This window comes from Juglans microcarpa x Juglans regia, chromosome 3D, assembly GCF_004785595.1.
Source record: "Juglans microcarpa x Juglans regia isolate MS1-56 chromosome 3D, Jm3101_v1.0, whole genome shotgun sequence".
NCBI classification, from domain to species: Eukaryota; Viridiplantae; Streptophyta; class Magnoliopsida; order Fagales; family Juglandaceae; genus Juglans; species Juglans microcarpa x Juglans regia.
In genome coordinates, this window is record NC_054598.1 from 3811778 (window position 1) to 3834106 (window position 22329).

The 22329-nt window shown below is 33.8% G+C and overlaps 3 protein-coding genes across 5 annotated transcripts; 2 read left to right on the forward strand and 1 right to left on the reverse strand.

Annotated features, from left to right (window-relative positions):
- Positions 1-3354: 3354 nt before the first annotated feature.
- LOC121254208 lies at positions 3355-4273 on the forward strand. The gene is made up of 4 exons (XM_041154167.1): positions 3355-3501; positions 3590-3860; positions 3942-4038; positions 4135-4273. Exons 1-4 carry the CDS (start codon positions 3355-3357, stop codon positions 4271-4273), a joined length of 654 nt encoding a protein of 217 aa, XP_041010101.1.
- A 4212-nt stretch (positions 4274-8485) lies between these two features.
- Positions 8486-15205, forward strand: LOC121253838 (cytochrome P450 81E8-like). 2 transcript variants are annotated; one of them, XM_041153757.1, is made up of 4 exons: positions 8486-9445; positions 10419-11067; positions 12698-12702; positions 15037-15205. In XM_041153757.1, the coding sequence occupies exons 1-2, from the start codon at positions 8546-8548 to the stop codon at positions 11052-11054; spliced, it is 1536 nt and encodes a 511-aa protein (XP_041009691.1). In that variant the 5' UTR covers positions 8486-8545; the 3' UTR covers positions 11055-11067; positions 12698-12702; positions 15037-15205. The 2 variants fall into 2 exon arrangements, with proteins under 2 accessions (XP_041009691.1, XP_041009692.1); XM_041153758.1 differs by lacking the exon at positions 12698-12702 and having other exon boundaries at positions 15028-15205.
- A 3638-nt stretch (positions 15206-18843) lies between these two features.
- Positions 18844-21635, reverse strand: LOC121253841 (serine carboxypeptidase-like 18). Of its 2 annotated transcripts, XM_041153761.1 has the most exons (8): positions 21352-21634; positions 21088-21236; positions 20371-20447; positions 20153-20275; positions 19832-19934; positions 19509-19546; positions 19285-19386; positions 18844-19124 (listed from the first exon to the last, which is right to left on the reverse strand). In XM_041153761.1, exons 1-8 carry the CDS (start codon positions 21531-21533, stop codon positions 19014-19016), a joined length of 885 nt encoding a protein of 294 aa, XP_041009695.1. In that variant the 5' UTR covers positions 21534-21634; the 3' UTR covers positions 18844-19013. The 2 variants fall into 2 exon arrangements, with proteins under 2 accessions (XP_041009695.1, XP_041009696.1); XM_041153762.1 differs by lacking the exon at positions 19285-19386 and having other exon boundaries at positions 21352-21635.
- Positions 21636-22329: the final 694 nt, after the last annotated feature.

Sequence of the window (22329 nt, forward strand, 5' to 3'; positions counted from 1 at the left end):
TATTATCTGGTCGTTTGTTACAACAATTTGTTGTTGACATGTACATTAAGACAGAAACATCGAGATTAGATTATTTTCGTTCAAAACAACATGAAATTAGATCAGATGTATATCAAGGCATTGTAGATAGTATTTCGATTGGAGAAACTAATGGTTCCAAAATTGGAAAACGCATTATCTTACCTTCATCTTTTATTGGAGGTCCAAGAGATATGCGTAAAAGATATATGGAAGCAATGACTTTAGTTCAACATTTCGGCAAACCTGACATTTTCTTAACTATGACATGTAATTCAAACTGGAACGAAATTTTAGAACAACTAAATCCACATGAAGAGGTTCAAAATCGTCCTGATTTAATCGCATGAATCTTTAGAGCAAAATTAGAAGACTTAAAAATTGATCTGTTCAAACAACAAATTTTTGGCAAAGTTACAGCATATGTTTACACTATTAAACATCAAAAAAGAGGTTTACCACACGTTCATTTCCTAATTATACTTCAGAGAGATTGCAGTTTTATGCTCCTGAAACTTTTGATGAAATTGTTTCAGCAGAAATACTTGATAGAACAAATAATTTACACTTGTATAAGTCCGTGGTTAAATATATGATGCATGATCCTTGTGGAATATTGAATCCAACTAATGTATGTATGAAAAAAAACGGCATTTGTAAAAATCAATACCCAAAAGAATTTGCACCTACAACAACTGTTGGAACAGATTGTTTTCCATTGTATAGGCGTCGTAACAACGGAATCACTGCTAAAATTAGAGGATAAAATTTAGACAACCGATGGGTCGTTCCATACAATTCATACCTTCTTTCCAAATATAACTGTCATATTAACGTTGAAATCTGTTCTACAATTAAAGCTGTTAAATATTTATATAAATATATTTACAAATGACATGATCGTATTGCTTTCAATGTTATGAATGAAGAAAATAATGAACAAATTGATGAAATTAAACAATTTCAAACAGGCAGATGGATTACTCCACCAGAGGCAATGTGGAGGATATATGGTTTTACACTTAATGAAATGTATCCATCAGTTTATAGTTTGCATTTACACCTTGAAAATCAATATTTAGTATCTTTTCGTGCAAATCAAAATCTAAACACTGTTTTAAACTCAAGTTTGTCAAATAGATCAATATTAACACAATTTTTTTATAAGAATCAAGTTGACGAAAATGCACGAAATTTGTTATATAGAGAATTTCCAGAAAATTTTGTTTGGAATCCAGAATATAAAATTTGGACTCCAAGAAAGAAGAAACCTGTTATAGATTGAATTATTACAGCTAATCTATTTGAAGGCGAAAGATATTATTTGCGAATGTTATTAAATCATATAAGAGGACCAACATCGTTTGGAAAATTAAGAACAGTTAATGACATCGTCCTACCAACATATCGCGAAGCAGCTACTTCACATGGTTTGTTAGATAGAGATAGCAGTCTAGAAGATTGTTTAGAAGAAGCCTGTCTATATCAAATACCAAGTAGTTTAAGACGTCTTTTCTCAACAATTTTAGCATATTGCAATCCTACAAATCCAAAAGAACTCTGGGAACGATTTGAAAAAGAAATGTCTACAGATTTTCTTGCAATAAACATACCATTAGGAAATGTTAGAAGAATGGTTTTGCAAAATATTGCTTCTACACTTGAATATATGGGAAAAAATATAAATATGTACCATTTTGCTCTTGTTAATACATTTTACGATGTCGAAGAATTTATCAATAGAGAAATTGATGACGAGTGAACTGTCACAATTCCGGAAGAAGACTTACTTGCATCAAATTCCTTAAATTCCGAACAAAAGAATGCTTATGACTTGATACTACAAACCTTACTGTCAAATGAATCTGGTGCGTTTTTCATTGACGGTCCTGCTGGTACTGGTAAAACTTTTTTGTATAAAACACTTATAGCTACAATCAGATTAAAAAATATGATAGCACTTGCAACTGCATCATCGAGTGTTGCTACATCAATTTACCTGGGGGACGAACAGCACACTCAAGATTTAAGATTCCATTAAATGCAGATAAAGATAGCACTTGTAATGTCATCAAACAAGGAAGTCTTGCTAAATTGTTACGTCTTGCAAAGTTAATTATATGGGATGAAGCACCTATGTCTACAAAATATTCCATAGAAGCATTAGATAAAATGTTACGCGACATAAATGATATAGATCTCCCTTTTGGTGGCAAAATTATTGTTTTTGGTGGAGACTTTCGGCAGGTATTACCTGTAATTCGAAAGAGTACAAAAGAACAACAGATTGATGCAAGTTTGGCTTCTTCTTACGTATGGTCTATCTTAAAAAAATCAAATTAACAGAAAATATGAGAGCCAGATTAGATCTTGATTTCTCACGATATCTAATCGAAGTTGGCAATGGTAATGCTCCAATAACAATTGATGAAAATATCAAGATTCCAGAACAAATGATTATCCATTATAACAATGAAGTTGAATCTCTAAATTCTTTGTTAGACGCTGTTTATGAAAATATGTCAAACTATTCAAACAATTTAACAGAGATGGCAAATCGAGCTGTGCTAACTCCAAAAAATCGACCGGTCGACGAAATAAATGTTATTCTGATTGACAGATTCCCTGACAATATAGTACGATATTATAGTTTTGACGAGACAGTTGATGTATCTGAATAGGGAATTATGGAAGATTTTTTAAATACATTAACACCGAACGGATTGCCACCGCATGAATTATTACTTAAGAAAAATTGTCATATTATGTTAGTTAGAAATATTAATCCTTCAGAAGGTTTATGCAATGGAACACGGTTGACATGTTGTAATTTTAGTCGTAATATGATTGACACACAAATTTCATCTGGCCACTACAATGGTAAAAGAGTTTTTATACCTAAAATTCCATTTTTACCAGAGACAAATGAAGCTAATGGCTTCCCATTTAAAAGAATACAATTTCCTATTAGATTGAGTTTTGCAATGATAATAAATAAATCACAAGGACAAACATTAAATTATGTTGGAATATATTTACCAGAACCTCTTTTCTCACATGGCCAATTGTATGTTGCACTATCGAGAGCCAGAACTTCTGATTCAGTAAAATTGCTTATAAGACCAATATCAAGTACTATTTGTGAAATAAATATACAAAAAATATTGTATATAGAAATTTCTTGAAATTAACAAATTTATTATGATATAATGTAAGTGTTTAGATTCTTTTAACGTCATTATTATTTATAAACTTGCTCATTTGTTTTATTAATATTATAAATTTTATGTTATGTATTAACATTTCTTAATTTTTCCAGTTTTATTTGCAGTAAACATGCGGACCATCTATAAATCTATTAAAGATATCACTCAAAACACCAGAAACTGGAAAATAAAAATGATTGTTGCTGAGAAGTCACCAAAACGTGCAACTCAAAATTCTCCTACAAGATATCAAAATTTGGTACTCATAGATGTTGAGGTATGAAAAAAGACTGTTTCATTACTTATCATTATTTTATTTGTGATTTAGAATTAAACAAATAAATTTCATTTTTATATTTTTATAGGGAAATCGTGTACAAGCAGTCATTTTTGGGAAAGATATTGACTTACGTGATGACACGCTCAATGTATACCAATCCTACTACATTGCTAATGCTTTCGTCAAACCATTAGATACAAGACATAGAAGGGAGGCATATGAGCTTCAATGGATAATTAATTCTCGAACCATTGTTGAAAATATTAAATACGACGAATCATCGCTTAAACCACCAGATTATAATATTGTTCCTTTAAATCAACTTGATATACACAAGGATACTGATGCAGAAATAGGTACGTATTATATTAATATGTTAATATCTTTATATGTTTCTCTTATTACAAAATAATAATAATAATAAGTTTATAAATTAGATATTTTGGCAATAGCGATTAACACAAATGCACCAAGAGAGGTTAACATAAGCCATGGAAAATCATTAGTGCAAGACATATATGTGGTCGATTCAAGGTATGAATATATATTTTTATATTGATAAAATTTTTACTTTAATATCTTATAATACTATTATTATTGTGAATCTAACATTATTTTTATTTTTTGTAGTTTAAAGGTTCTACGTTTGGCAATGTGGAACAAATTTGTTCATGATGAATGTCCTGAAATTTGGAATGCTATTGTGCAAAAGCCAATTATTCTTGGGACAAAAATCAGAGTCTCTTCGTATAATGGTAATTTTTCTTAATATTGACATTCGTATTATTTATTTATCTTGCATTTATATATTTATTCATACATGTTTATAATGTAGGCTTATCGTTATCATCGCGACCTACAAGTGTTTTCACCATTCAACCCTTTCTTGTATGTGCCGTTTCATTACGTACATGGTAGATTATATTTGTTATTTAAATACAATATAAATTTTATATTAACCTTTATCAATATATTAATCTCAGTCGATATATTATCCTATATATTTAATATATATTTCTTCTTATTTAAATGTTTCACTTTATCTATCAATTCAAATGTTCAGGGCAATAGAAAACAATTCGTTACTTGAAGAAATAATTGCGAAAAATTTAAATAGGCCAGGCGCGTCATCTTCAGGCGGTTCTACCAATCCATTAATAAAAATATCAGAAATTGCCGAAACCTTAAAATCTATACCAGCAATGACGGTATAATTTTATTGTTTAAAATCATATCTTATTTGTTATAAACAATTATCTTTTTCACTTCTTTAGATTTCTTATGTTTTTTTGAAATTTGGAGATTGGAGGTTGGTTGGAATGAAATGGAGATGCACGATGCAAACTCTTGATTTGTGTGCTGTGAATTTCAAACAGTGCATGTTTCAAAATTGTGTATTGTCGTTTTGAAAAAATATGGAGATTGGAGGTTGGTTGGGATGAAATGGAGATGCACGATGTGAACTTTTGATTTGTGTATTGTGAATTTCAAACAGTGCATATTTCTAAATTGCGTATTGTGAATTTCAAAAAATATGGAGACTGGAGGTTGGTCGGGATGAAATGGAGATGGAGGATAGGAACTTCTGAATTGTGTGTTGTGAATTTTAAACAGTGCATGTTTCTAAATTAACTATTGTGAATTTGAAATATAAAGATTAGGAATTGTTCAGAATGAAATTGAGATAAGGGATAAAAACTTGTTAAATATATGTTGTGAATTTGAAAAAATGCATGTAGTTAAATTTAAAATATTAATTGTTTCTTATGATTCAATGAATATAGTAATACTAAACGTTTATTGATACATTTAATACATACATGATCGAAGTCAAGTTTACGATGTGTGATTTACATTTGTAATTTTTGTGTTGTGAATTTGAAACAATTCATATATTTGAACTTAGAATATTGATTATTTATTAGTTTCAATTAATGTGATAATATTACATTTTTTTATATATATTTAATTGCCAATTTTAATGCAGCGATTAATATTTCTGGTTAGAAGGAAATTTACAATATCTGATCTGCATTAACCATTTTTTTACTTATCATGTGCAAACTATAGTAAAACCACTGGATACAAAAAAGATGAAGAGTTTTTATGCTATAATTGTAAAGAACTAACAACTGCACAACCAAGGTAAATACTCATCGTGATATTTTCAAATTAACAATTTTTACATTATAATTATAATATACTATTTGCTAATACCAAGAATTAATAATTTATTTATTATTCCTAGATCTCGTGTCTATTTAGAAGTATTTGATGACAGTAACTCGATCGCAGTAGTAGCCTTTGAACCTACAGTGGAACGAATTCTTGATTGTACAACAACAGATATTGTACAACATGCAGAGCATGTAAGATTTATACTTTTAGACACATTTAATAAATTTAACAAATTATTTTTTTATATGTTTTTGTCATTACAGGAGGATCATTCGTACATAGAGAACATTACAAATAAGATTCAAGATAAACAGTGGATGATTATTTTAGGTGCATCTATGAATGAATTTGGAAAATTGTGCCAAAACAAACTTAACGTATTATCTGTCAATGACATACCTGAGACAGCAGAATAACTATTTGAAAAAGTTTCTTCTAGACTTCGAGTTATTATAATGTATAGTTATAAGAATTTTATATGTAATTATGAGATAACATTTGCTTTTTATTTGTAATTATGATGATAATGTTTTAGTTTTAATAATCACTTTTTTTTGTACAGTAGAATATTGTGTAATTATTATGTATTAACTTATTTTTTATTATTATATATTTTTAAATTTCATAAATATTATTTTTTAAAATATTTTTTATATTGTCACAACTAGATACACGTGCAATGCACGTGTTTACCCTTTACTAGCATTATAAAAAGTATTGTGTATTTATTACTGCTCTTCAAAGTTTCATCCTAAATAGTGGCCGATCACGTACTCTTTGACGCAAAAGGGAAAGAAGACAAATCAAACAACTATGTACGCACTCACTGACGTTAGGAATATTGTCGGCCCTAGTACTTGTGACCTTTCCACGCTGGTGGCCCAGAACAGGATGAGTTATGAATGATCGGGAGAGTACGGTTAAATGAGAATTCAGTAAAATAATTTATGAATAATTATGAGTAAGTTTTAAGCCTCATTTATTTTCAGACGTGAGTTGAAATTAAAATTAAAAAATTAAATAAAATTTTATTAAAATTTTATTTTTAATATTATTTTTATTTTAAAATTTAAAAATATTGAATTATTTATTTTATTTTATATTAAAATTTAAAAAAATTATAATGATGAGATCAAAAATTTTTAAAATTTTAGATTTTAATTGAAAGTAAAATTTTGGGTAAGTATTTATTGGGTTTTAGAAAATAATAATTCTTCTCATACACATCTCACACTCTATAAAAAAATATAAAAAAAGTTATTAAGTATGCAGTGTGATAGTAAATAATGACTGATGTATAGTAAGATTTGATGCATAATAAAATCTATATTATTTTTGTTTTGAAATTTAAAAAAATTGAATTGTTTTTATTTTTTATTTATAAATTTAAAAAAATTGTAATAATTAATTTAAAAAAATTATAATAATTAGTTTGAGAGTATTTATATTTAAATAATTTTAAAAAATAAAATGATATAAAATGAGATGAAATGAAAATTGTTTACAAACATCACTTTAGTATTTCTTCCTCCACGCAGCTTTACACGCGTATCCATGCATGCAGCCCATTTGTATAGACTTATCTCATAATTTTCAAAATTGAGATGCTGACTTTTCTATTCTTTTCTCACTTCTCTTCCTCCTTGTTTATTCTCTATCTTATCTCGTATTATTTTATATAATGATTATAATTTTTTTAAATTTTTATATAAAATATAATAAATAATTTAATTTTTTTTTAATTTTAAAATAAAAATTATATTGTAATAATATTTTATTTAACTTTTAATAAAACATTTTATCTAAACAACTTAACCAAACGATGTTTAAAATTTGATCCTTGAGTTAAAATTTAATTAATTCGGATTTAAATTTCTTAAAATTCTTTTGGACCTTAAAGTTAAAATTCGGGAGGGTTCAACCTTTTCATAGAATTGTTTTCGAAATAAGCACTGCACAAAATGCATGCTTGTATGTTCTTCAACTCTAAGGTGAGATAAAGATGAATAATTTTTGATGAAATTTGAATAAAATATTATTTTTTATATTATTATTATTTTGATATTTGAAAAAGTTACATTGTTTATTATATATTATGTAAGAATTTAAAAAAGTTGTAATAATATATATGATGAGATAAAATATTTTTATTGTCCAAACGGGTCCAATACACCTCACCTCATATTAGTAATTTGTTTTTTCCTTTTTCAAAGCAATTAAACATTCATAATACATCAAATGTGGTTATATTAAATGGTAATTAAATAGAAGGCCTGCGGCATTTTGAGCTTCAATAATTATCCTCCAAATGGCCTAAATTCTATTGAATTTAGTTTGAATTTTATGGTTCATAACTATTATTAGTTTCTGTTGTGGTTTTTTTTTTTTTTTCCTTAATTTATGTACATTAAAACATACATAGAAAGTTTACTTTGAAATTCAAAACTTTACTTTTATGAGGCAGACCATCAAAATCAAGCAGCTGGAAACACGGAGTCACTTGCGTAAGGTATTAATATTGGAAGATTCAAACTCTAAACCAACTTCGTTAATTCGTAGCCAGTCGTGACTCTTTATGACAGGTTTGGAGTCACATGATAATTTTGTATTTTATTTGTGAGTTTAAAATATTGTATTTTAATATTATTATTTTAAAATTAAAAATAAATAAATTAAAATTTAAAAAAATTAAATTATTTATTATATTTTATATAAGAATTTAAAAAATATATAATAATAAGATAAAATGAAATGAAAATTTTATATCTCATCCCATAAAAATTTATACATTCATACGTATATAAATATCTGAGAGATGCATGTAATAATTGTAAGCAAAAGATAGAGAAAACAAAAGGCAATCATGGAAGACATCCTGCTTTATTCGTCCCTCTCACTTCTAACCTTTCTCCTTCTCTTTGCTCTCAAGTTCTACTTTCAAGCAAGAAGGCTCCGCAAACACCTCCCACCCAGCCCACCTAATTCTCTGCCTATCCTGGGTCATCTCCATCTCCTTAAGAAACCCCTCCACCGTACATTTTACCGCCTCTCACAGAAATACGGCCAAGTTTTGTCTCTTCGCTTTGGTTCTCGTCTTGTGGTTGTAGTCTCGTCCCCATCCGCAGTCGAGGAATGTTTCACCAAGAACGACATCGTCTTAGCCAACCGCCCTGCCATGCTCGGAGGCAAGCACCTCGGCTACAACTACACCACCGTCACAGCAGCCCCCTATGGCGATCACTGGCGCAATCTCCGCCGCATAAGCTCCCTCGAGATACTCTCGACCAATCGCCTCAACATGTTCTCGGGCATACGAAGGGATGAGATCAAGCGCTTGCTTCGAAAACTATCACATAACTCGTGCAAAGATTTCGCCAAGGTGGAGCTGAAATCATTGTTCTCGGAGCTCACCTTTAACATCGTAATGGGAATGGTGGCGGGGAAGAGCTATTACGGGTACGGGGAGGACGTGAAGGACGAGGAAGAAGCGAGGCAGTTTAGGGAGATAATGAAAGAGGTAACCGCTAATGGAGGGGCGTCGAATCCTGGAGAATTTGTGCCCTTGCTGCAATGGATCGATCGTGGGGGTTTCGAGAAGAGACTGAAGAAACTTGCCAACAGGACGGATGCGTTCTTGCAGGGCCTTATCGATGAGAAGAGGCGCCAGGAGGAGCAGGGAAACACTATGATTGACCATTTGCTTTATCTGCAGAAATCACAGCCTGAATATTACACTGACCAGATTATCAAGGGGCTTATACTGGTAAGTGCGATGCATCCCTGTTTCCAACTTCTTTTATAAAGTTTTATCACATATTTCCAATTTCCTTTACGACCATCACTTGAACATAAAAAACTTTTATAAAGTATCTAAACAGAAAATTAGGTACTATCCCAAAATGGACAAAAAATTAAAAAATAAGGCTACGTTGCGCAATACAAATATTATAAAATCTTATCACATATTTCCAATTTTATTTCTAAACATCACCTAAACACAAAAAATTTTTAAATTTTAAATATTTAACTTTTTCATTTAATATTTACCTAATCAATACAACGTTTTCAAACTATCAAATAAAGCACAAAAAATAATACAAAATTTTCAACTTTTTTTTTTAAAACATAATATTCAAATAATTACATTTAAATAATTTTTTAACTTTATTATATTTATATTCAAACAAAAATTACTTCTTTATTTGGAATTTTAAAATTTTCCTATAATTAATGTAACCATTATGCAATGATGGTCCCAATAACTATTCAAACCAAAAATAATATATTTTTTATAAATTTTAAAATAAAAATAATATTAAAATATTATATCTAAACAATTTTTTAACCTTATTTATTCAGTTTTAAACACTCCAGTACAATAAAAAAATACTTTATTCAATTTTTTTCTCTATACTTTATAAAAATCTAATAAAAAAATATTTACAAGAATTATTTCATTACTATTTATAAAATTTTAAAATATTTTAAACATCTAAATATACCCTTAAGACAATATTAGAACTTTCAATCATTTATAAATCTCTATTTTTCGTCTATTAGTATGTTATCAAATAATTAAAAATAGATTATTAATTAATTTTCACACGTCAATCATATGATAATAATTAAAATGGTTATGAAATTAAATTTTCTTACTTCGGTACTTAATTTTTGCTCTTGTTTTGGTTTATTTTCTGTTACCTTTATATCTTGTGATCGTTGTTTTAATCAAACAGGTCTTGTTAGTAGCGGGGACCGATACGTCATCAGTGACGTTAGAATGGGCAATGTCCAGTCTGCTCAATCATCCCGACGCATTGAAAAAGGCTAAAGCTGAATTGGATGGTCAGATTGGAGAAGAAAAGCTGGTTGACGAATCAAATGTCTCTCAATTATGCTACCTTCAAAATATAATCTCAGAGACTTTACGATTGTACCCTCCTGCACCATTGCTACTACCCCACATGTCCTCCGAAGATTGTACCATTGAAGGATACGATGTGCCGAGAAACACGATAGTCATGTTCAATGCATGGGCCATACACAGAGACCCGAATGTATGGGACAATGCAACCGATTTCAAGCCCGAGAGGTTCGAAAGTGGCAAAGGTGATGCGCACAAGCTGATCATACCATTTGGATTGGGGAGGAGGGCTTGTCCTGGGGCGGGTCTTGCCCAGCGCATGGTGGGCTTGACTTTGGGATCATTGATTCAATGCTTCGAGTGGGAGAGGATCAACGATGAAGAGATTGACATGACTGAGGGTAATGGGGTCACCATGCCCAAAGCTGTGGCACTGGAGGCCATGTGTAAAGCTCGCCCCATCATGAAGAAGCTTCTCTCTACATCTGAATTTGTTGATGTTATTTGATTTTTGAACAGTCATGATCTTGTTATGAATCCAATGAAATTGGGCTGGGCTTGATGGGCTTCTACTAAATTGTTATCTGTTATTGTGTTTGAGTTGTTAAAGTAGTTTAAGTGGCCCATTGGCCCAGTTAATGTGGGTTAAAATTGGCCCAGGCCTTAGTTAGTGGCTGCCGAAGTAAGTCATCTTCTTCCTGTATATGAAGGGGAGGAGGGTCCTTGTTTGGGGATGGGAAAAATATTCTGAACATTGTTGTTTTCTTTTGGGAGGAATTGGGAATCTCGAATATCTCAAAGTGTAGCCATTATCATCATCTTTCTTATTCTTAATTCTCTTTTATTGTTTATATTATTGTTCCTTTGACTAGGTTCATTACAAGTAGTATCTAGAGCCCACGATCTTGCCATGGACTTGAGTAATGCAGAACTCCAAATATGTTTTCAGAATTATCATCGTGCCCTCCATGATGAATCCTATAGAGATCCTGAAGAAAGAGTTCTTACAGTGAAATGTTCAAACAGAAAAAATTTAAAAATCTTGGTTGAACCTTCCTTCACCATTTACTACGAGAAGCTGAACATCGAATACGCGTATGGAAGAAATATTTATCCGTTGGAGCAGCAAATATTAACGGATGGAGAGGTTGTTATGGAAAATGAGGTTACATTGATGGAGACTACGATACTTGAAAATGGCTGTCTCTTTCTGGATATGAGGAGTGAAGAATTTAGCTCAAACAAAAAATTAGAAGAAGGGGAAGCAACCACTGATTCAACAGAGGAAATACAAAAATCGGCTGTGAAGGAAGAAAAAAATGATGTCCGATTGAAGGGGGAGAATGTTCCGTGTCTCTCGATTTTCGGTAGTTCTTTGAAATCCTTGTTGGAGCCTCATGACCAAGCTGCAGAGAAAGAAGTATTAACGACATTAGAGGGGGAAGAAATCAGCACTCGTCAAGAGGAGACCAAAGCGAGAGACCTAGTGTTCAAGCTAGAAATCAGCTCTTGCGTGAACGTATGGCAGCACAACCGTGTTGAAATCAACACTCCTTCATATACGAGCCTCACCAGAATATCTGTTACTACTGAGCAAATCTTCTTTGTAGAAGGAATCCCAAACGAAGGGCCACGTCTGGTTTGGCACCCTCCATGGACATGGGACGTCACCCACTCGCTCAGTAACCCAAAGAAACTCCAAACCCTAGCCGCAACACAACCTATAGGGGTGGAATCGCTGGTGGCTGTACATCAGCATATCCACACAGAAATGATGTTGTTACATGAGAAAATTCTAGATTCACCCTTTCTTGCTTTCAAATTCCGCATAGGTGAGAAATAGAGCCATTTCTTCAAAGTTGTTGGTAACGAAACGGGAGAAAAGCCTCATCGCTTCACATGGATGAAAATGAAAATGGTAAACGCTGGTTTGGAAGATCTGGCCGCAGCGACTTCTTTTGCCTCCATCTGGATGAGTGATTGCTGGGATGACAAATTGAGGCGCTGGATGATGGAATTGTTGTGGCGCGAAATATTGAGAGAATATGTGTCGAGGAAAATTGAGAAAATGGAACTCACTCCAGATTACAACCCACAGAATTTGGAGAGGGAGACAATTCTGAGAGGGTACGTCGATATGGCAGGGCGAATTCGTGGTCCCCGTGAAGCCTTCACTGATAGGTATGGTTATCTTGAAGGGCCTTTCATGCGGGGTCCTCCGATGCCTAGGCAGCCTCCTCATCCTACTTTGCTAGAGAAAGAGCTTGAAATGCAGCTCACGGAGTTTCAGAGGCTCTTAGGCGACAATAGGAGGCTAGTCCAAGATCGTATAGCTCTGCATCGAGAGGTTGGCGTCGCCAAGGAGGAGCTTTATCGCATGAACCTCATTATTTCTGACATTCGTGCAGCGCAAGTTCAGAGCCTCACAAAGGACACTTCAAGATTGAAAGCTGATAATCAACAGATTCCTCTTTTAAGAGCAGAGATTGATGGCATGCACCAGGAGCTTATGCATGCTAGAGCTGCGCTTGATTATGAGAAGAAAGCAAACATTGGGTTGATTATGAGAGGTAAGAAGATTTTCGCTCATCTTTTGTTTGATATATTGCAGATGAGGGTTGTTTTAGAGCCCTTTGATAGAGGAAAGGGGAAAGAAATGGGGGAAACTCAATTGCTTAACCAAGCTTTTTATAATGTACATCATTTCTTATCCTTTGTAGTTGATCCTAAAAGGGGTGGAGGGAAGGATCAGCTTAGAATTGGGTTATCATCCATGCAAGGCTGGTGCACAATCATGGAAGTTGCTCATACTGTTGAGCCAAAACCTGGTCCAATGTTCAATGGATTTTATAAACCACCCTTGCCATCAAAATTTTATCCCCTCTTTACTGTTGCTGTGAAGAGCCAACGTGTGTTTTCGATGCCAAAGAACTGTTCCAGTGAGAGTCTAACATACAAGGGTGTTGGTGTTGACCTGTGTCACCATGGAATTATCTGTATCATGCAGCTTGCACTTCCAGATGCTATAAATCTGGTTGTTGCTATTCAGGGTGGAGAGATACTCATGAGAGCCTAGAAGCCTGCATTCGAGTCTGCTTACATCACAAAAGTCGTTCATGGTTGCAAACGAGTTAGTGATGCACTATATTTTCAGTTGTTCAGTTTTGCAAGATGGTTGGGTGTAGTTCTTTGTCTGGTTTTTAAAATGATCGCTATGATGATGTGCTGCTATCATTTTAGTGCTTATGTTGCACTCATTTACGTTTCCTTGAGTTTTTCACTGTTAGAAGCATGTGTCTTGGATAGCGGGTCTCTTCCCATTCAGTGGAGCCCATGGATGAATTTTGGGTATAGAAGAATCGTTGGGTGTTTATTTGATGCGAGGGAGCTGTTTATGGAAATGTCAATTAGAAGTGATGTCCAAAGGAAAATGAGAGAGATGCTTCATGTCCCAAGATCAGATTCATACAAAGTTAGCTGGGCTACCTTGGAATGTCATGGTATTTGTTGTCCATTGAATGACAAGAAACATGCTGGAAATCAAAATGCAAAAAGGGGAGATAGCCCCACCGAATGTGACCCTAGTTACTTGGCTTGTACAGGTTTGAACACAACCAAGTTGAGGAAATATTGGGCAAACACGACTGCTATGTTTAGTGGCCGCAATCCCAAGAGCAGCAGTAGTGATTTCAACTTTGACCCCGTGTGCTTAGTTGGATACGAGACTGAAGCTCGTACATGTGCTGGCCTTGAGTCTTCCAAATTTTTTGTTAATACTGGCAACAACAACAATCATTTTATTATTGGCATGGGTTTCACAAAGACCAATGAGTGGACAGGTGCAGAGTCATTTAATAGGTGGAGTTTGCATCACATTGGAGATGGACCTTGGAGTATGATGAAGAAACTTGAAAATAATATGCCTCTCTATGGTGCAGCATTTTCCAGCAGCTTGAAAACCCCTCATCCTTCGAGTTTTGAATCAAGTGTTTCTCATCATTATCCAGACAGCCGGCTCAATAACTCCAAGGACATGGCCTTTGGCTGTAGGCATCAGACGTGTTGTGGTTGTGGAAGTGCAAAAATACTAGTGAAAAGGAACCTTGAGAACAAGGTTCTTTAAAGGGAGAGAATTTGTTATGAATCCAATGAAATTGGGCTGGGCTTGATGGGCTTCTACTAAATTATTATCTGTTATTGTGTTTGAGTTGTTAAAGTAGTTTAAGTGGCCTATGGGCCCAGTTAATGTGGGTTAAAATTGGCCCAGGCCTTAGTTAGTGGCTGCCGAAGTAAGTCATCTTCTTCCTGTATATGAAGGGGAGGAGGGTCCTTGTTTGGGGATGGGGAAAATATTCTGAACGTTGTTGTTTTCTTTTGGGAGGAATTGGGAACCTCGAATATCCCAAAGTGTAGCCATTATCATCATCTTTCTTATTCTTGATTCTCTTTTATTGTTTATATTACTGTTCCTTTGACTAGGTTCATTACAGATCTCGATCGACTTACTGGATTATTTATATATATACGCAACTGAATCTCTTACCCAAAAAAAAGAAATTCTCAATATTTTGTGTATTTTCTCCGCTTCTTCTGGATATTAAGTTGTATCGATAATCAAATTATAAATTCTATTGCGTAATAAGAATGGATTTGGTTGAAGTAAAATTCTTTTTCTTTGTGTGTGTGGGTAAGAGGGTTATATACACTACAAAAAAAGAAAAAAAAAAAAAAAAAGCAATTTGCCGGCATCACATAAACGCCGGCAACTTGGCAATAAACGCCGATAACGCTCACATGAGAGCAATATAATGTCAGTAAAAGAGCATTGAATTTGTCCCGTCCACAAGCGGGGGCTGAAGACACAGTCCTCTCTAAAGGTCTTGCTTGCAGGTCCCCCTTAGCTGTGCTGTCGACACTCCTTCAGTCAATATTCAACTGACCATTAAGTTTAGATTTCAAACTCATCTCAACTCATCATTACAATTTTTTCAAATCTCAATATAAAATATAATAAACAATTCAATTTTTTTAAAATTTAAAATAATAATAATATTAAAAAATAATATTCTAACAATATTTTATCATCTCAACTCAACTCAGTTTAACATTCAAACGCAGCCATGCCATGAAAAATGTTCGCTATGGAAAAGGACAAATAAAAAAAAAAAATTGGAACAATTTTCTTTGGATAAAACTAGTCTGTCGCCCCATTTATACCGATCAGTGTGACCGCTTGTCAATTGTTTTTTTTTTTTTACTCAGTAATTAAAGAAGTGATTTTAAGTATATTGATATATATTTTTTATTTTTTTTAAAATATTTAAAATGATAAAAAAATGTGAGTAAAAAAATTAGATTAAAAAAACACTAATTTTGCACTAACAGTCATTTGTAACGTACCGCTGCAAGCGGCACGCTAGTGCTACTCATTTTCTTTTCTCGCTTTTCATATTTTATTAAGTGTTTAATACAAAACAATATCGTAAAGCATATTCATAAAAATAAGCAAGACAATCTATTATTGTGTAACACACCTCAAGAATTAAAATAAGATAATATTAATTTGCTCTCTTTGAGGGAAGCTCTTCTAAGAAAATAAAATGGAAAATGAGAGAAAGTGTGAGAGAGGCAAGAAATTTCTATATCACTTCAGAATTACTTTTGTAGAGCCCTGGCTTCTTACATATAGTCTACAGATTTCAACAAGGTTGACCCACATATGGGCCTAAATTGGAAGCACACTACAATAACCATTGAAATGAGAACTACACTAAGGGCCTAAGCCGATCAACTCACTACCACCAAAATTCAATTAAACAACAAGAGCCCAACGAGTTATGAAAATAACTATCTAAGCATGAGATGGCTTATGGCCCAACAAGCATTCAGACTTCCAACTCAGTGGCTGAGGCCCTGTACTTGTTCTTAGACTGTGACAAACACTTCCCCTTCAAAGTACATTGCACACAAGATGCGGGTATGCTTTCAAAGTAGACCTTAAGAAGCTGTTGAACCCTTGGAATCCTAGAGCTTCCACCAACAATCACAATTTCATCAATTTGGTTCTTCTCCAATATGGCCTCTTCCATAGTCTCCTTGACAGGGCCCTTGGTCTTTCTATGATCACAATCCTCACCTCTGAGATGAGTGTCACCATTAGGGATAGAAGCCTCGAAAACACCATTTTCAATTGTCAAGATACTGACATAAAAAATTTCACCTCCAGGGTAAAAAAAACAAGGATATTCATTTCACATCTTCCTATATTCCACAGCTCCAACACACCGAGCTTCTAATTTTTTTGTGAAATCTAAAAGTCTAACATGTAGGTGTGAATATGAATTTTTAGTAGACACTATTTGACTTTGTTCAATAGACTGAGCCGATGATTCCCTTTGTGGTATCCATAACAACAAATTTCTCCAAACAGTCCCAGAAAATAAGCCACTAGAAGCAGAATTTTGGCTTGAATATGTTACGAGGTCGCCTGTTGAATTCTCGCCCACGTAGAATAAAAAGGTGTTCCAAGCATTAAGAAATTGAATAAGCCATAAGTATATGTAAATCCAGACAAAACTCCACATAAGTGTCCAAGTAATGAGACATTTGTCATCAGAAGCCGGAACATGATCAGCAAGATCGACGTGTACAATAGAATGATTATATACAACAAGCGGACATATCCCCGTGATTCTCTCCAATGTAGAATCCAAGGGAACTAACTGAGCTTGCTTCGTTAATTACCAAAAATGGAGGTATAATTCCCACTACAATTGCATAAACTTGCCCTACAAGCCTACTATTAACAACATTTGCTATCCCACCAAAGACCCATTGGTAGAAACTTCCAAATTGAATAATTGGGCAGGAAATATAAATTGAACCATTGATGTTTAAACAAAAATGCTAAACTTGTCCCATAAGTGGTCACCTCCAAAAGAAAATTCAACACTGCCAATTGCTGAAAAATACTTGCATTAATGCCTATGACTATCACCCCGGCACCACCTTACATGAATTACATGTCAATTCGTTGCATGCCTAAATTTAATTGCAACTAATCTAATTAACTCACAGATAGTAGTGGGCGAACCACCTATATGCCATGGCAAAACTTTCTTTAGGCTTGTACTCTGGAGCTGTATGACCCCCTCCCTACATGATTTACAATAGTTAAAAATTTAGCGATCTGAAAAAAAAATAAAAAATAATTCATATCAGGGTGTTTTGCATACCTTAATCGTAGCATAAGTCATATGGTAATTATTCTTGGTGAAGCTCATTGTGTACCTGCCATGATTTTTAAAAGAAGAAGGAAAAAAAAAAAAATAGTTCCTTCAGGCCAGCTGTGAGATCATCCTAGCTAGAATTTCATACAGGCAAGAAAACGGATTAAAATTTGACAATACAGCTAGGCTAGAGATCATGACTTCAATTTGAAAACTTAACGAGGTACCAACCCGGCGACTTGACCCTCCACAAACCACGGCTCCCAACTACTTTCGAGGGTCATATTCAGAGTTCTTATCCATTGTAGGGTGCCAATATATGAAACAGACAGGTCTTGGTCTCCGCTGTGAGACGGAGGTCGGGGGAGGGGAATCATTAGAATATTAATTAATCGAGTTAAAAAATGTACTGTATTAACAAATATGATTGAAAATAACAAAATTTAAGATAAAGAGCGGTTCGTAGTATTATTCATTTGATATATTTTTCACCGAGCACTCAAATATATCGAAAAAAAAAATAGAAAAATGAAGTGATGCGCTCTCACTTGTAAATTAGAGATCGGTAACCTGTCTGTTCTGTTAAATTACGATGGTAATCAACGGTACTTATAACATTATATGTGTAGGACATGGTCCTATTACATCTCACCCAGTTCTTGACGGTTCCCTGAGAGTCATCATATCTAGCAGAGTTAGGAATTAATAACAGTAGCGGTCTATATATATATATATATATATATATATATATATATACGTACGCACCTTCCGTATGTGAAGCGCATTTTGTACATTTTCATCGTTAGCCCAAATGTAAGAAAGCACGTACGTATAACTCTGTAAGTAAATGTACCATATATATTAATATATATATATATATATATATATCAGTTTATGTATATAGAGTACGATCGAGAAAGCTGCAGGGGAAAAGAAAAGCAGATGATTAGGTTACCCGGCACCATAATGCAGGGGGTGGTTTAGACCATGAAAGGAGCTGTAAAACATTCCTCTGGTTTTCTTGATCCATAATTGCTTGATGCGGCCATTCTATTCCATTTGATTTTGGAGAGATTAGAGCGCAATTAGGTTCCAAAATATATGCAACATCAATATTGGCGATGCACTACATGCAGATCATTATACGCCAACTCAGTCAGTCTTTCTGAATTAATGCTCATTATAAAACTGAAACTGAATTTTATTTTCTGTCTTCAAATATGGTAAAAAAGAACAACTCAAATGAATAATAATTTTCTCACATCCTCGAATGCTGCAAGATCTTTGACACATTGTACATTTGCTGGATCTACGACCACATACTCGCCCTGACAGCTTTCTTTCAATGACTGGAAATTTAGAAGGGAATAAAACAACAATGAGAGTGACAGATCAAAACATATATTGTCGTGAATCTATGATATGTATAGTGCACATAATATAAACATAAATTAACACAGGACATAAGTGCTGCAGCTAGGCATTCAATGCAAGTTTTGAGAGATTTACTGCATAGAGTTCATCAGATATAAGTGACACACGATAAGCATATTCGATTTCTGCATTGACATCACCACGACGATCTGTTACTGGGTTGCCAAGTAGGTATCCCTATTGTCAAATGATTTAGTGATCATGACATACCAGAAACCCAAATCAGGAATATTGCAATATTAATTGAAAATCTAATGCTACAAAAAAAGCTCTAATAATGATGCAATAAAAGTAATTACATCGAGCTTCAGGTAGGGCTCCTTTCCGACTTTGTTGCCTGCAAAAAAGTTTGATAGTTGAAATTAAACTGCATGGCGTGTGTGTTAATTTGGAGCTAAAATGGAGACCAAGTTTCATGGTTTGGAAATAAGTCTTTAATTTTGCTCAATTTTGGTGCTGAAAAGAGTAGTGTGAAATGGAGACATGAATTAAACGAACATGGCCAGAAAGAAGTGCAATTGGGCGTGTTTGGAAGTCAAGTCAATTCTGATCTTATATATGCTTAATTTCTCTGGAACCAAATTGGATTGAAAGATACCAAAACCCATAAATTATATATTACCATTATATATTTCTTCAACGATGATTGGAACGACAATGCCTGAATAAGAATCACCACCTACGTAAAGTGCATTTGACTGGAATTGTGGGTGATTTATCAGCCACTGTTTCACAAATCGAAAAATAAAAGTTAAAAACACAGCGCGTAAAAGGATAAAATTACATAAATAATTTTATAATTTCTCATAACTAATTATAAGATAATTTTTTTGTGGACTTTCTAAGGAATTAATTAAATCTTTGTCAAGATAGTATATATTTACTTGGGAGTAGGAAAACTGAGTCATCTCTGGTTGAAGAATATATTTATATTTTCACTCACCTTCCGCAGGAACTGATAGGTTTGTGCCGCTGAGATTGTATCGGTGATATTATAACCTTGGGAGGTTCTTGCATATGAGAATCCCGAGCCAACCGGAGCATCTAAGAATATAATGCTGGCAACCTGCACGATATTAAATCATGACCGTCTAATTAATTGCTTATGATATATTTATGGTATAGGCCGAGGGAGGGCGATTGAGATGATGACATGCGTACCTGTGTCCATGAATATGGGTTCAACAAAAGGGTTGGTAGATTCCCGTCCAAATCTTCATAATTAAAGTTAAGTGGTCCTACATTACGTAATATATTAGAGTAAATAGTGCAATCAATCAATTTAAGACGTCTTGGGATCTATGTTTTTTGTATTTTTGCTCTCTAATTAATTTGTATTTTTCGGATCTAATTAGGTTCAATCTCTAAATGACATGATAAATAATATTATAATATCAACTAACATCAATCTTGAAAAAATCTTCTTACATGTGAGTTCGCAAGAAGACTTTTCATTAATATAATATTGTGATCAATTTAACCTATTACATTACATAGCAATATTAACAGAAGTAAGTGTGTCTACAACTTAATATAAAAATAAATATAAGAGTATCATGCGGTGAGTCCTTGTTCCTATCTTTTCTAGGATCGAGCACAATGTAACGTAGGAAGAATACAAGTTCTGTGCATTAGCCTGGGAGAAGGGAAGAAAAATAAAAAAGTGGGAGAGGAGTAAATTGGCGCTAGCTGGAGTTTTGTGGGTAAAAGTTCACCCCCAATGCTCAGATTTTTTACTTTTAGAGTAACAAAAGCCTTAAAAAAAAATTCCAACAATTTTCTGCCGGCAGTTGACAGTTTTGAGAAGCCAACCAATGCTCGGAAAATCTCACGACCGGCCAAAAAAAAAAAAAAAGGAGAAAAAACTGAGAAGCCTACCAATATTTTCGTAAACAAATGCAGTGAAAGAAGAACAACCGGGGCCTCCTGTCAGCCAAAGTAACAAAGGGTCCTTCTTTGGGTTCCTCTCGGATTCAACGAAGTAGTAAAATAGTTGAACCTCGTCTGCTTCCCCAACACCCACGTATCTGAGAAATTAACAACTAAAGTTTCCATTCCAAACGGACGTATTCTCATAGCCATTGGGAAACAAAACACACACAAATTAAGCATCGATCGGATTATAGAATATTTCTTACGTACCCAGTTTCAAGTTTGAAAGGCAGTTTTCCGGGAAATCCTGGTAGGGTCTCCACAATTGACTGGGAGTCAGCCATGCACATTAGGACAATCAGAAACACCAGCACAAAAACCAGAGTGATGAAGGCCATGGATGATGAGGTACTGGACATCGTTCTGATCACGCGTTGCCGATATCCTGCCATATCTAAAACAAAGCTCGATCTGTACTTCCCAATGGATGAAAAACTTAGTTATGTCAAATCAAATGAAATATCAATAGTTGCAGGATGGATGTAAACGATCTCAGCTACCAATATATATCAATGGACACGAAACATTTGCCAGTATATATCGTAATTGGTCTCTACCCGTCGTTGTCGGCGCTTTGACTTTTAGTTGAAAATGCAACTCGTGCGTCTCCTAATTGGTGAAGTTGGTCGTACGTAGGACAAAGCTATTAAAAATATAATAAGTAATTAAGTCTATTTCTTCCCGTCAATTTAAATTTTTATAACAAGTGATGCATATTAATATGGTTAATAAAGGATATTTTTGGTTTAAGATGAAGTAGAATGTTATCAATTTGATAATTTTGGTCCATGCATTTGGTATGCAACCAGCCGGAACCTAGAAAAAAAATAAATTTCAAAACATACTAATCCATACAAAATGATATAACCTACGAGTGGATAGTGAGATCCCATCCTTGTATGGGCGTGGCAAACCCCTGTCTACCAGATGCGGGTGGCGGGACCACCTGCCCCGCATTTGGCACCCTAGCAGGATAGGAGGCGGGTTGGGCCCAACTCCAACCAACATTTCTCCCGCCCCGCACCCCACTTATACATATATATGTATATATTTACACAAATTGTATAAATTACAATTTGTTAGATTTGTATTCACAAGATTGTATTGCATTTGCCTCTCAGACTAATCTTTATATAGGAGGTTAAGACAATACCAGAGTCTTACTTGAGCAATGTGAGATTCATTATG